This window comes from Lupinus angustifolius, chromosome LG17 (assembly GCF_001865875.1).
Source record: "Lupinus angustifolius cultivar Tanjil chromosome LG17, LupAngTanjil_v1.0, whole genome shotgun sequence".
NCBI classification, from domain to species: Eukaryota; Viridiplantae; Streptophyta; class Magnoliopsida; order Fabales; family Fabaceae; genus Lupinus; species Lupinus angustifolius.
The window spans coordinates 1,013,559-1,029,813 of NC_032025.1; the positions used below are offsets into that span (position 1 = coordinate 1,013,559).

The following is a 16,255-nucleotide window of genomic DNA, read 5'->3' on the forward strand; positions in this document are numbered from 1 at the left end:
AATCTAAAATAGGATATAAGAAAAAGCTATGCCCTTTAGGTACTAATTAATTCCCTTTATTTATAATAATAATAATAAGCAAGTATCTAGAATAGATATATAAGATAATAATTATTTTTGAAATGAAAAATAACACTAGATTCTGTTTTACACTAACATAGTACATGCATATAAATAAAACCCTACCCCTTCTTATTCGTAAGGAATCAATACATTTTGTACTGCATATCATTACATTAGAATGAGGTAACTCCATTCTCTTGAACTTTTATTGAAAAACCAAATGAGACAACATTCAAAGAAACTTTTGTTCATGGATTTCACTTTTGTTCTTTTTTATCTTCTCTCTAATAAGAAACTTTTGCACCTTCCCTGTTGAATTTACAGGCAAATCTCCAAAAACCACATACTTAGGAACCATGTGAGTAGCCAAATTTTCTTCACAAAACTTGATAATATCTTCAACACTTGCACTATATCCATCCTTCAATCTCACAACTGCATATGGTGATGACTCCAATAACCTATCATCATCATATTTTCCTACAACTGCAGCTTTCAATATCATTGGATGACTCAACAACACTGTCTCTATCTCTAGTGTGCTTATACTTTCTCCCTTTGAATATATAATATCTTTGGCTCTATCTTTCAATGTTATAGAGCCATTATGTTCCCTAACTCCAAGGTCACTAGTCCTATACCATCCACACCTAAATGCTTCTTCAGTTGCTTGTGAATTCTTGTGGTACCCCAGCATTAGAGTATTACCTTTGAACATGATTTCACCAATGGTTTTACCATCATGAGGTGTACTCTTCATAGTGTTTGGATCTTTCACATCAACCTCTTGCATCATAAAATCTGGAAGCCCTTGTTCACCATGATAATGATAATTAAACTTTGTATGTTCATCATCTGAATTTGGTTTCCATTGTCTTAGAATTACAGGTCCCATTGTTTCTGTCATACCATATCCAATGCTCACATCAAATCCAAGTTTTGTTGCAACTTTGTTGATAATTTGAAATGGTGGTAGTGCACCAGCAACTGTGACTTTCACCCTATGAGGAAAAGGCTTCTGATCATAGGATGATGCATCTGCATTCATAACCAAAAGGGTAGGTGCACCACACAAATGTGTTACCTTATGAAGGTGTATTGCATCAAATATATCTCTTGCTGAAACATTTCTGAGACAAACATTGGTGCCACCAAGAGCAGCCATTGCCCAAGTGAAACACCAACCGTTGCAACGAAACATGTCAACTGTCCATAGAAACACTGGAATTGGTTTCATGTCAAAACGAGAAATTGCTGCAAGTGAATTAAGATATGCACCTCTATGACTATAAACAACCCCTTTAGGAGTCCCTGTTGAGCCTGATGTAAAATTCACTGATATTGGATCAAATTCATTGCTTGGTCTTAAAGTCTCAAAATCTGGTTCTCCCATTGCAAGAAATTCATTGTAGTTTAAAGTATTTTTTGGCAGCATGTCCTTGGCTAAGAAAGATTGTTTTTGGTCATAATAATCTGTGATTAGGACAATGAGGGGTGGCTTACATTTTCTTTGGGACATTATTTCTAATGCTTTTAGGGCAGAATCAATAAACTGGTAGTCAACAAACATGATTTTGCAGGACTCTAGTTGTTCCAATAACAGTACCAAAGTTGTAGCATCCAAACTGGTGTTGAGTGCAGAAAGAACACCACCTGCCATAGGAGCACCAAAATGAAGCTCATACAGTGCTGGAATGTTTGGTGCAAAAGCTGCAACCTGTGAATATAAATGAGAGAAAGTTGAAGTGCATGTTTGGCATCAACATGGAAAGGTTCAAAACTATACTATGAGTGTCATATTGATTAGAATAACAAACTTAATATATTACTCAAGTTACGAGGCTCTCTCACTTAATAAATTAGTTTTTTGGATTGAATTTTTGTTATGTGTTTAAGTCCTAACAATTAGTCTTTTTTACATCCTAAATTATTTTTAGTTTTTGCAATATATTTCACATTTTCAAACCTAACCAAGTCTCAACTTTGAGGGGTTGAAAAAATTATTAGAATTTATTTTTGAATTGATTTTTAGAAAGAAAAGAATGAGGGAAAAAAGGTTAAGAGTCATCATAAATATATTTTATGGTTCTAAAGTTATAATGTATTTTATTTTAATTTTTTAAAATTAAGGGTGTTAGTTTATCATGGGCACGGTTTTTTTTGGATCAAGTGCGGATACATAGAACAAACATGCATATCAAATAATGAACATAAATAATATATTGCTTGTGTTAAACATCCACACTTTTTCATGTCAAATTTATTATTTTTATCTTCATGCAATTTCACAACATTCAATCAATCAAAACTACTTTTAACAAAAGAGTATCCAAATATAAATCAATTAATACAAACTTACTTCATAAAAGCCAAAATTGCAAAGTTAAATATGGGTCATTGACATTCTATTTTAAATTTCTAACAATATTGGTTATTGGGGTAAACTTTGGTATCTAGAAAATAATGTCAACGAGGCCTAAATAATAGAATAAGGACATACAAGTTATAGAAAATTGAGTCCTAACGTGCCTTGTTCAATATTCTATAATGCTCAAGACGCGTTTTTAAGATATTATAATTAATTAAGATTTAAAAAGGACAAAAGGGTGAAGTCATGGTACTTCTAGATTCCTTTATAAACACCTCCTTTTTCGCATTTGACAATGTTAAAGAGATAGAGTTTTTTTTCCATTTTGGGACCACAAGGACAAAATATACATCTCTATTAAACTCAAATAGAGAAATAGGAATGACAATGACATAAAATCATAAATAGTAATGAATATTTAAAATTTTAATTGAGATTACATGTTTTTATTAGTACATATAATATATAAGATAAGATTTTGGATAACAAATCTCTATTAATTAAACTCTAGTTATTTATTTAGGAGATCAAAATGAATAAATTTTATATTTATTGAGAATGTTAACTTAATAGTACCTTAAGAAATTGGTTGATCAATCTAATATTAAAAAATTGCACAATTGTTTTTATAAACGTTGTACCTATTTTTTTAAATGTAAAATAGAAATTACACTAGAAATCACAATTATTAATATAACAATTTTCTTATCACAGTCTTGAGAATAAAAAATACAAAAGTATAATTTTTTATTGGAATGAAAAGAGTTTATCATATAAAAAATACAACGAAAAATTATTGGAATAGAAACTTTTGTTATTTTGATTAAAATACTTTGTTTCATTAAAAAATCTATTTTTTATCCTTATCCTCGTATGTTCATAAAACCATTATTTTAATGAAACTTGCCCTGATTCATGAATCCAAATCGTAGGAAACATTTTTTTCTGCAAAAATGGAGGCTGATATATACTTCTATGTTACGTGACAATTAAACCCTAAGCCCTAAATGTAAAAAAGTAAATAGAAGCTAGCTTTAGGCATGGAATGAAACTTAACGAACGTGTTTTCATGATATTCATTTATTGATCTCAAGCAATATATGCATAGCAAAACCAACAATATTATGATATACAAATATACGAGGTGTGCACAATGGAAAATGAACTTACAATATCACCATTAGAAATCCCAAACTTGACCAAAGAAGAAGCGAGTTTGAGACATCTTTGATGAGTTTGTCGCCATGAAAACCTGACATGGTGACCGTAGATGATGGAGATCTTATCATCACCATAAGCAGTGGCTGCTTGTTCTAAGAAAGTGATGGGTGACAAAGGTACATAGTTTGCAGAACACTCAAATTGGTCTTCGATCATCTTAACGTTTTGAATGGTTTTAAAGTTATTCATTGCGCTTGTTGCTGTAAGATATGTGTGTGTACGGTGTGCACCTTGTTGGAGTTTATATACACAAATGGCTAAGGCAAGGGTAATGGTAATAATAAATAGACTCAATATTATAGAATAAAATATATCCTAACATCAGGTGATTATTGAAAAATAAAAACATAGTTAATATATTCAAGATAAATTATGTATTTATAAAATATTGTCTCAATTCATTAGATCTGGAATGTGATAGGGTTCCGAAAGAGGAGATTTCCCGAAAAGTATTTAGTGTTCATTTCTACCAACTCTCCATCATCTTTCTTTCTTTCGTTGAGTGGAATGTATTTCCATGGTGCTCGTTTTTGCAATTATGAAACATGATCCTACTCACATTGGTTGAGTGGTTTGGTCAATAGAGATAATTTATTTATTTAGATTCACTTATTTATTATTACATGTCTTATTTCATTATCTCTATAAGTTTTCATTTTAAAATATAATATAAAAATAAGACGTATGTCAAATAATAAATGAATTTATATAGATAAGTTATCTCCTGATATAATAAAATATTTTATTCTCCTATTATACTTTTTTGTGTAATAGTAGTTTGATCTTTATGAAATAAAAATTTTAAATTAGTATTGAAATATTACAAATGTGTTAGAATAATGTTAATATGGACTAAAGTATTTTAAAATTAACTAATTTGTTTTTCAAGATTAAATCTTTACATTAATTTTTATTAGGATCAAATGCCCCGAAAAAAAGGAAGAATATTAAATCTTTTATTATATATCATTAATTAATTATAATATTAAAAATAGTAATGAATATTTGAATGTAATACATTAAAAACTATTAATGACAATGAATATTTAGTACTCAATCAATAATACTACTGTAATTTAGTCTCTAACATAAAATAATGAGTGACATCTATGTTATTAGATTTAATGATACCAATTAAACTATATTAGACGAAAAATATCTAAAAATACTCGTGGACTCTTTGTTATGAAGCACGCAATATTAGAATAGGACTCTACTATGAAGAGAAAAAATAGAGGATATCTACCCAAAAAGATATAGCATAAAATAAGGATGAGATAAATTAATGATAGAATTTAATATTTATATATTGTCTAATATAATTTGTTCTATAGTGTGAGTAAGAGTTTTTATAAGTCATTATATTATTTATTATTCATATTTATTTATTATTAACTTTTAAATATAAATAATATATAAATAAATTATACATAATATATTGAATGCATATAAATTTTATATTAGTAGTACGTAGATATTAAACTCGTATATTAAGATCAATTTATTATTATTACGAAGAGAATAAATCATGTCCTAATACGAAGAGATAACTTATATTCTCCAACTAATAAAAATATGATATTTATGGATTTCTTGTGAGTTTTCGGAGAATGTATGGAAAGGTTTCTACAACTAGTTAGGGTGCCCTCTTGTTCTGCCATACATTTGCGTTGATTTCTTTAAGGTGCACTTGAGTTTGTGCAAAAATTCTAAAGGTAACCGGTTCTGGTTGATACTTTGGTTTTCCTATTTGTGGTCTATTTGACTGATATGAAATGACTGTATTTTTGGAAGGAAAGAGTTTGGTTATGTCCATATTATGGATTTAATTCAGATAAGATATTGGACGTGGTTCTCTAGTGTAGTTGGAGGGAATAATTTGGTTTTTGTGAACTAGTGTGTGGACTCTTGGTCCTATATTGTTTCTTCTTTGTAGTGTCTTTCTTTTTTCTGGCTATTTTGTATTGAGTTAGCACGCCTTGTGCTTTCTTAATATAATTATTTTGCTTAACAAAACAAAAGTATGACATATGTCAATTTTTTTAGTTATTTTGTAAAATATGTGTCATGATTTTAGTGACTGAATGAGATAACGTATGTCTTTATATCAATATATTTTGCCATATATAAATGTATATTCATTGTTCTTCCAACAGTACCCGTTTTTCCTGTTTTTCTGGTAAACGATTGGCCCACTTTCGTTTACCCAGTGCAGCGTCAAACACTCCTATATCAAACCAATAGATAGATAATAGATTTATCAACAACAACAAAATATGAAAACCCAAAATACAATGTAATTTTTGCAACCACTGTAAGGCACCTAACAAGTCAACAAAACTTTAATTAAAAGAGGAACAATTAAAGTAAAAAAAAAAGTGGAGGTGGTAGAGTGAGGTTTTAATTTGAGCCCTATGATGACCAATGTGATTATGTGAATGGGTGTGAAGGTAGAAGTTGAGATTATGGGTAATATGAATGAGACACTCTGGGTGGGCAGATGTTGTTTTTTTTTTTCCTCATTCAATGTGAACATAAATAGAAAGTCATAAGATGGGTTGATAGTGAAGATCGAAAACTTAAGAAATGGAGTGTATGAGGTTGTGGGTTCGAGTCTCACCATTAATAAAAAATAGTTACAAAGTAGTTTGATAATTAAAGTAAAAAGATTGAAGATAAAGTCTCACCCACAACAAATACTAACATACTAATAATTATTTATTATCATAAAGTTAACTTGATTTCTAGTAGTAACCATGTTATATGAAATTTACTAGACCCCAATGCTCTTTTGTATAAAAGATTTGGATTGAATTGAATAAGAGTTTAAAATCTATACACGCCATAAAGTTTTTTACATTATTGGTACATCATTCATTGTTGATTTGTACTACTTTTATATGAGAGTCAATAATAGTTAATATATGAATGGTAGATGATTGACTGACAATATAAAAAACACTTATACTTATACTGATAGTGTATACATATTAAATCCATTGAATAATACTCCCACGCTCAATCTATACTACTTAGAATAATAAGGAATATCTAGTGATGTCACGGTCTTGTCCAATTAGTTAACCACCCTGACATATTTACTCGTGACACGGAGGTTCCTATCAAGGATATGTCTTATCTCCCAATTGACCTTGATATTGTAAAGTGAATTTGTAAGAAATATTATATAAAAATGAAAACTAGGACACTCAATAGTGAGAAACGGATATAAATTACTCTCATAAATGTTACATATTATTATTTATTTACATATACATTCAATACAATAAAATACAATGTTATTCACACATTTAACATCCTGTGTATGTATTTACTTCAAAAATCGTAGTAAGATTTTTATTCTTCCCTCCCGTATGATATTTTGAAGAGTATGATAAGTAGAATAAATTTAATTTCGTATTTGTAATCTTATAACAAATTAAAATATTAAAAATAAGACAAATTTCACATTTATTATTCCAAACTTATTTCATATAAGAATTGTTACTAATCCAATAATTAATTCGATTTTGACTCAGGATGAATGTTGGTGGCATGGCTTATACCCTTGTAAGTCAGACTTGTAGTGTTTTGAGTGGTAACTTTTGGATAACACTTTTTGTTGAACTTTAATACTTTATACTTTTATTTTATCTCCAAATGTTAGCAGGTTGGTATTTATTGTATGTGAAATTCGAACTTTTAATCTCTTTCACTTCAATCATTCATTTTAACCATCAAATCACCTTATAACTCAATTTTTATGTTTTGTTATGAGTGAGACTTCAAACTCATAACCTCCTACATTTCATATCTTAAACCATTCACTATTGAACTTTACACTCGAGAATCAAAATTCAGGTTGGGAGAAATCACTGCCTAACATGCATCCTGCAAAATTAAGATATTTCATGATGATGTACAGCTGTGGAAGGAAATAAAGTTGTATATTATACTTTCTTACTCAATATATGAATTTTATATAATGTTATTATTTACATTTAATTATTATCGATTTTTCAAAAAATACAAATGTTATTAGACAAGCAACTCCTAAATTCTAGCAATGATGCATCCAACACCATCAATAATGCATCCAGAACCAGCAATGATGCATCCAGCACTGATGCATTACAACAACAAGCACCAAGCCAAGACAATGACAAAGACATCCATACTCAATTAAATCAACATTCAATACCTCATTGTGTTCATCAAACATGAAGCTTCATTAATGGCTTCAAAGGCAATTCATTTCTATTCAATCCACTCAGGCTGCAAGTTACTCTGCTTTGTCATTGTGTTCTGTTTTTCATTCTGTGTTGCTTGGCTAATAAGCAACACATATAGCCTTTAATTCTTCTAAGAGTTTGTTAGCTTATTCCTTTTATTTTCAGTTACTTAGTTGCTCTAGTTTTCCCTCCTATAAATAGGAGCTGACTTTTCTCTTTTTGTAACTCAACTCAATCAAATTATCAATATAGAAGATTCATTTTCCTTATATCTTCTTCATCATCATTCTGTTTTTCTGCTTCTTTTTTTCATCTTGAAGTGTTATTCACTTCAATTCACATTCAAGAAAGCTTCTTGACATTCTTTTATGGTATCAGAGCTCTTCTAAGAGCTCTGTTACATTCAAGATGTCTCATTCATCACCTCTCAATCAACACATAGATGTTGCACAAGACCCTTACTATGTGCATCCATCAGATAACCCAGGAATTGCACTAGTTTCACCTCTTTTGGATGGTGAAAACTATCACCAATGGAGTAGGTCCATGAGAATGAGCCTTATTTCCAAACAAAAATTCGAGTTTGTGGATGGGAGCATTCAAATGCCAACAAAGGATGTTCCAACCTTCAAAGCATGGGAAAGAGCAAACAATATGGTCACATCTTGGATTATAAGATCAGTTTCCCCATCCATTTCACAAAGTATTCTTTGGATTGACAAAGCACATGAGATTTGGGAAGAACTCAAAGAAAGGTTCTCACAAGGCAATCTGTTCAGAATTGCAGAGCTACAAGACAGCATAACCAATTGCAGGCAAGGAGATCTTAATGTTAGCAAATATCACACTGAAATGAAGACCCTATGGGATGAATTGGAAATTTTCAGACCCCTTACCAAGTGCAATTGTGATAGTGAAAGATTCAGAACTGAGGACAAAGTCATCCGATTCTTAAAAGGATTGAATGATTCATACTCCAATGTAAGATCACAAATCATGTTGATGGAGCCCCTTCCAAACATGAACAAAGTACTATCACTAGTGATTCAGCAAGAAACTCAAATGTATGGCAGGGAATCAGAGGCAAAAACAATGAGCATTGGAACCAATTGGAAGAGGAACACACCATATAACAAGGATGCAGGCCAAGCTAACAAGGGATTCACTAAAGGCAATCAGAACTCATACAATAAAAGCCCCTGGAACAAGTCATCCAATTCAAGCAAATTCTGCACTCATTGTAAGAAGCCTGGACACACTGTTGAGAATTGTTACAGAATTCATGGATTCCCCCCTAATTTTCAATTCACAAAGAATCAACAAGTCAATTCTGTGACCTCTGGGAATGAGTCTGAGCATCAAAAAGGGGATGATGCTTCTTATGGTCTAACCAAGGAGCAATACCAAAGCTTGATCAGCATATTACAACAGCAGACTAATCAAAAGAAGGATCCACCTACCGATGAGAATATGGCTAACACATTATCTACATATTCTACACCCAGAGATCACAATGAGGAAGGTATGCCTATATCTCAATGGATATTAGATAGTGGTGCCACTGATCATATTGCCTATAACATGTCTTATTACTCTGCCTATCATAAAATCAAACCTTTAAGGGTCAAATTACCCAATGGACATGAAGTTTTGGCCAAAATCTCAGGAACCATAATTATTTCCAAAAGACTAACCATACATGATGTTTTGTATCTCCCTTCATTCTCTTATAATTTGTTATCTATCCCTAAACTGACTTCACAATCCTCCTGTATTTTGTCATTTGATGATTCTTGTTGCAAAATACAGGAGAAGGATTCCTTGAAGATGATTGGTATAGCTAACCTATCAAAATGATTATATGTGTTGAAGGGAGCTCAGCCTACACACACTGCCAATTCCTCTGCTAGCAACTTTGTCAATGTTCCTAAGAATAGTATATGGCACTATAGATTAGCTCACCCTTCCAAATCTTGTAAGGACACAATTAAGACAAAAATGCCTTATATTTCTTTCAATAAAGATCACATATGTGATATTTGTCATCAAGCTAAGCAAAAGAGACTTCCTTTTCCTTTAAGCATTACATGCTCTAACAACATCTCTGATCTCATTCATGCTGATATTTGGGGACCCTTTCCCATCACCTCTATACATGGCCACAAATATTTCTTAACAATAGTGGATGATCATAGTAGATATACATGGATTACCTTAATGAAAAGTAAGTCAGAAGCATCTATGGCATTAAAGAACTTCATCACCCTCATCCAAAACCAATACTCTACTGTCATCAAGGTTGTTAGAACAGATAATGGCCTTGAGTTCATTCTAAAAGACTTTTATGCAAATAAAGGAATTCTTCATCAAACCTCATGCACATACACACCACAAAAAAATGGTGTTGTGGAAAGAAAGCACCAACACATCTTGAATGTGGCAAGAGCTCTTCTAATTCAAAGTAACCTTCCTAAAGTCTATTGGTTATATGCCATTAGACATGCTGTCCACACCATCAACACCTTACCTACACCTACTTTAGACAATCAATCACCTTATAATATTCTGCACAAAAGTCAATACAATTTCCAAAACTTAAGAGTATTTGGCTGCCTTTGTTACACTAGCACTCAAAAACACCTTAGAGATAAACTTGATCCTAGATCATCAAAATGTGTTTTCATTGGTTTTCAAAAAGGGACCAAAGGCTACATTGTTCTTAATCTAACAAACAGGGCTATCCAAGTCAGCAGAGATGTTCTCTTCCATGAAGAAATTTTTCCTTACCCTTCACCTATACCTACCACTTGCTTTTCTGACCCTCAAACATCTACTCAAGACACCATTCCCTATCTATATGATGACATCTTCCCTACCTTACACACACCTCAGAGCCAATTACACACACCTCAGAGCCCTCAGCAAGGCCCCCATATTATCCCTACTGAAACTACTTCCCTTGATCACCCTCGAAAGAGTACTAGGACTCACAAAACTCCAACATACTTACAAGACTATCATTGTGCTCTCCTAAACAACACAACCATAGACACTAACTCTCCTTATCCCCGCTCATCCTACCTATCCTACCATAGACTTTCCCCTGCACATAAATCAATAATCCTTACTGCCACATCCCACCTAGAACCCAAGACTTACAAACAAGCCATTAAATATCCTCAATGGGAACAAGCCATCAACCAAGAATTATCTGCCTTACAGGACAACAACACATGGACAATCACTGACTTACCTGACTCTAAGAAATCTATAGGATGCAAATGGGTGTTTAAAATCAAATATAACCCTGATGGAACCATTGAGAGACACAAAGCCAGATTAGTGGCCAAAGGATTCACTCAGACTGAAGGTATTGAGTACATCTCTACCTTTTCCCCTGTGGCCAAACTCACCTCTGTTAGGTTAGTCCTTGCCTTGGCCTCTATTCACAATTGGACCCTTCAACAACTAGATGTTAATAACGCTTTCCTTCATGACGATTTAGAAGAACAGGTATACATGTCTCTCCCCCCTGGTCTCTATTCAACTCTGCCCAACCAAGTTTGCAAACTGCAAAAGTCTCTGTATGGACTAAAGCAGGCCAGCAGACAATGGTTCACAAAATTATCTACATTCTTGATCACAAATGGATATGCCAAGTCAAAAGGAGATCATTCTCTATTCATCAAGTGGACATCCACCACTATCACCACTGCCCTTCTTGTTTATGTTGATGATATTATCCTCACAGGGAATTCCAAAACTGAGATCCAACACATCAAGTCTCTTCTAGATCAGGCATTCAAAATCAAGGACTTAGGCCCCTTAAAATTTTTCCTAGGCTTTGAAATTGCTAGAAACACAACAGGGATATCCATAAACCAATGGAAATATGCTCTTGAAATCCTCTCTGATTCAGGGCTCCTTGGCTGCAAACCATCCTCCACACCGATGATCCCTGGTACTCACTTATACCAAGACTCATCTGATCTCTACCCCAATCCTCATGCTTATAGAAGACTTGTGGGCAGACTCATTTATCTCACAAACACACGCCCTGATCTTGCTTTCTCTGTCAATCAATTGGCTCAATTCATGGCCAAACCTACCCTCACACATTATAATGCTGCAATAAAGGTCCTAAGATACATCAAAGGTGCCCCCTCCTTAGGACTCTTTTACCCTAGTTCCTCTGCTCTCCATATTAATGCCTATAGTGACAGTGATTGGGCCTCTTGTCCAGATACAAGGAGGTCCACCACTGGCTTCTGTATTTACTTAGGCAAATCCCTCATCTCCTGGAAATCCAAGAAACAAAGGACTGTTTCCAGGAGCTCATGTGAGGCTGAATATAGGGCCCTAGCTATTACTTCTTGTGAGATTAGTTGGTTGTCTGATATGATTTATGATTTACAACACTTATCTTTGAATCTTGCATCTCTTTATTGTGACAATCAATCTGCTATTCATATTGCTACTAACCCGGTCTTCCATGAGAGGACCAAACATATTGAAATAGATTGCCATACTATAAGGGGAAAATGTGGCAGAGGCTTGGTAAAACTTCTGCCCATTCAATCTTGTCTTCAACTTGCAGATGCTTTAACCAAGCCACTTGGACCAAAGGATTTCTCCTCAATTCACCTCAAGCTCGGTCTCCATAACATATGTGCCCCAGCTTGTGGGGGGGTATTAGACAAGCAACTCCTAAATTCCAGCAATGATGCATCCAACACCAGCAATAATGCATCCAGAACCAGCAATGATGCATCCAGCACTGATGCATTACAACAACAAGCACCAAGCCAAGACAATGACAAAGACATCCATACTCAATTAAATCAACCTTCAATACCTCATTGTGTTCATCAAACACGAAGCTTCATTAATGGCTTCAAAGGCAATTCATTTCTATTCAATCCACTCAGGCTGCAAGTTACTCTGCTTTGTCATTGTGTTCTGTTTTTCATTCTGTGTTGCTTGGCTAATAAGCAACACATATAGCCTTTAATTCTTCTAAGAGTTTGTTAGCTTATTCCTTTTATTTTCAATTAGTTAGTTGCTCTAGTTTTCCCTCCTATAAATAGGAGTTGGCTTTTCTCTTTTTGTAACTCAACTCAATCAAATTATTAATATAGAAGATTCATTTTCCTTATATCTTCTTCATCATCATTCTGTTTTTCTTCTTCTTTCTTTCATCTTGAAGTGTTATTCACTTCAATTCACATTCAAGAAAGCTTCTTGACATTCTTTTAAATAGTATAAATCTTTATATTAAAAGTAATTAAACTCAAATTATTATGGTGCCAAATGTCAATTTTATTTGTTTGAAATGTAGAAGTCAAATGCAAATGCCATAATAAACTAAATAGGTTTTCTTTTAATATATATATTCCGAATAATTGATTAATCGATGATTTCATTCTTTCTATATTTCTTTTAGCTACGCATTGATTCCGTGGTCTTTTATTGCTTTCTTTATCATTATTATAATCACAGCACTTTATGCCATGTCTAGATAACTGTAGTGAAATGACATTTAAGCAAATTTTATTGTTTAGATTGCTATATATATTTATGATGGAGCGGAATAGGACATGATTGAGTGGATTCATCCAATCTATTTGAGAAAATTATATTCACATTCTTTAAAATTTCACTTAATTAAATTCTGTATCTGCACTCCTATTCACAAGCTCACTTTACAAAGGGGGAGGTCATTAATTATGTAAAATGTATAATCATCGGATGGGAATTATCTGTCCCAATTTTGATGTCTCATTGTGTTTTAAGCCAATTAAGAATTATCACATATTTAAAAAGAAAAAATATAAAAATAAAAAACATTTTTTTATATTATTTGATGGAATTTAATTAGGAACTTGAATAATTGGGGACAAATAATCTGTATTCAAAGTCTTCAACGTGAAACATACTTAATCCACCGTCAATTTCGAGGCTTTTACAACGTGTGACATACTTTATCATAAAAAACATGCAATCAAAGGTGGACGGATCACCTGTCCATGTTCCCATCCCACCGGTGTCCCCGTCCAATTAAAATTTTTAACTTAAATAAAAAATATATTATAATAATATAAATTAATATTTACACATTATTTTATGTAGTTTTATTAGCTAAATATATGAGGACATAAATATCTTAGGAGAGACCATCCTTATCCGTTAAAGGTTTATATAATAAGATTGCCAATACAAACTAGAATCCTTTGCTATTAAACCTTTTGTTCCCACGTCACATCGTCACTTGTTCTACCTGTTAGATTTTTATTTCAAACAATTGTACATATATACTACTAGGAGTTATAATACCCCTTATGGTTAATAAAATGCCAATGCAAAAGAACAATTCATGGGATGTATAACTTAATTTCCATTTTGCAATATTTAAGTGATGGGACAAAAAAAGGAAACAAAATTTGGACACTAAAGTGATTTTCATTTATATGGAAAGAGTATGCAAAATGCATGCATGTATAATCCAAGTCCATTGGACTTGCACTCCTTGTGTATAATGCTCACTACTTATTTTATAAATGTATTTAATAGTTCTGAAATCTTTTTTTCTCTTTACTCTTCTTTAAAACTCATCTCACAAATAAATATAGAATAATGCTTATACATAATTTCACCAGAAATTTAAATCATCAAAAGAATTAATATCATTTAATTAGTTCTTCGTGTTTAATTTGTTTCAGATGTTGAGTGGGATGAGCATGAGGCCCATACCCATTAGGTTCGAAGAAGGAATATACATAAAACCTTATCCCGCAAGTCGAAAGATCATTTTTAAGATTTAAACTCATGATCTTTGGATCATTTCATTAACGCTTACCTTGTTTTTAAGGTGAATTATATATAACAAATTTCTTCTCATTTTTTTTAAACATGGGATGAGACAATAAATTCCTGATTGTTTGATTATGTTGGGCATGTGTGCTTGATTAAAATCGCAAATTTATTGTATGGTATATACGAGTGAGACTTCTCTCTATTAATGAAGAGAGAAATACTTTAAAAAAGGTAAAAGAAAAGTAATATATATTAATATTTATATATTTTTTATTTAAAATAAAATTACACTTTTATCCTTAAAATATAAAAGAAAGTCACTACCCTCTACCATATTACTTGAGAGAATTCTCACTAAATACATTCTCACCTAAAGCCTCTATACTAATTAAGATGCATGAATAGTATATTTTGCCTGACCATAATATTTTATTGTAATCCTCCAACACATGAGATACATGAAGTTTATAACCCTTTTTTTTGTTGAAAAGTTACAAGAAGTTTATAATTAAATACCCAAAACATGTAAATATGTTTGCATTATTAATGTTTGGTGGAATAACCCTATTCCTCGATCCTCACACCAAATCCTAGATTCTTAGTCTATATTTATGCTATATTTACTATGACTAATTCTATTTCATGTGCACTATGACTTCTTCAATTGCTATTACGTGACACTCACTTTTACTACATGAATACAAATGCAACCATAGTCCTTGACATGAAGGGCCAATTGTGGTCTCAACCTACTAAGTTTATATATACATAAGTTAATATAGAGAGAAGCCACTTGACATGTTAATATTTATTCTATATTTGATATTTATTACATAAGTTTATATATACCATCACCATCTCGTTCTTCCACTGATGTATTATAAAAATTGATATGCTAAGGTTGAAGTACAAATAGTAAAGAGAAGATTAGAAGAACTACATGGGACCTAAGAGAATTGGAGTTAGGATTAGATTGTCTCTTTAGGTGTTTGGTACAGCACAGAACATCACTTCTTAATCTTCTCACGTTCTCAAGATTTTAATAAGAGACATAGGACTAAAGAGAGAGCTAACAAGAGATTTGTATAATCCTACATAATCTCGAATGTTATCAGTTCCGCCATCAGGGGAAAGAGCCTAACTGAAGGGATTTTGTACGCTTGTAATATTATATGAGAATGGACATTTTGAAAAACGTAACGATTTTTATATTATAGTTTCACATAAAATTGTTTGTTGTGGTACATTTGTGATTAAATTGGTTACCTTTGAAAAGCACCAAAACCAAGCAAAATTCGAACAGAAGTTCATAAAAATGTAATATGAAAATAATCAAAATAACAAAGTTAACCACTAAAACAACCTAAATCACTCACCTCATACACTAAACCAAAAAAATAATGCGTTCAGCAAATTTTAGAAAATATCCAAGTGGCACAGCATGTATTTGTATAAATGGAGATATTGAAGAACACTTACCCAACTTGTTTTACTCCATGTATTATCGTATATTATAACTGGTCAGAAAAATATTTAATTAATAAAATTTTAATTTATT

The 16,255-nt window shown here is 32.1% G+C and overlaps 1 protein-coding gene across 1 annotated transcript; it reads right to left on the reverse strand.

Annotated features, from left to right (window-relative positions):
• On the reverse strand, nt 296–3,829 carry LOC109330780 (probable acyl-activating enzyme 1, peroxisomal). The gene is made up of 2 exons (XM_019565059.1): nt 3,602–3,829; nt 296–1,780 (listed from the first exon to the last, which is right to left on the reverse strand). Exons 1-2 carry the CDS (start codon nt 3,806–3,808, stop codon nt 296–298), a joined length of 1,692 nt encoding a protein of 563 aa, XP_019420604.1. The 5' UTR covers nt 3,809–3,829.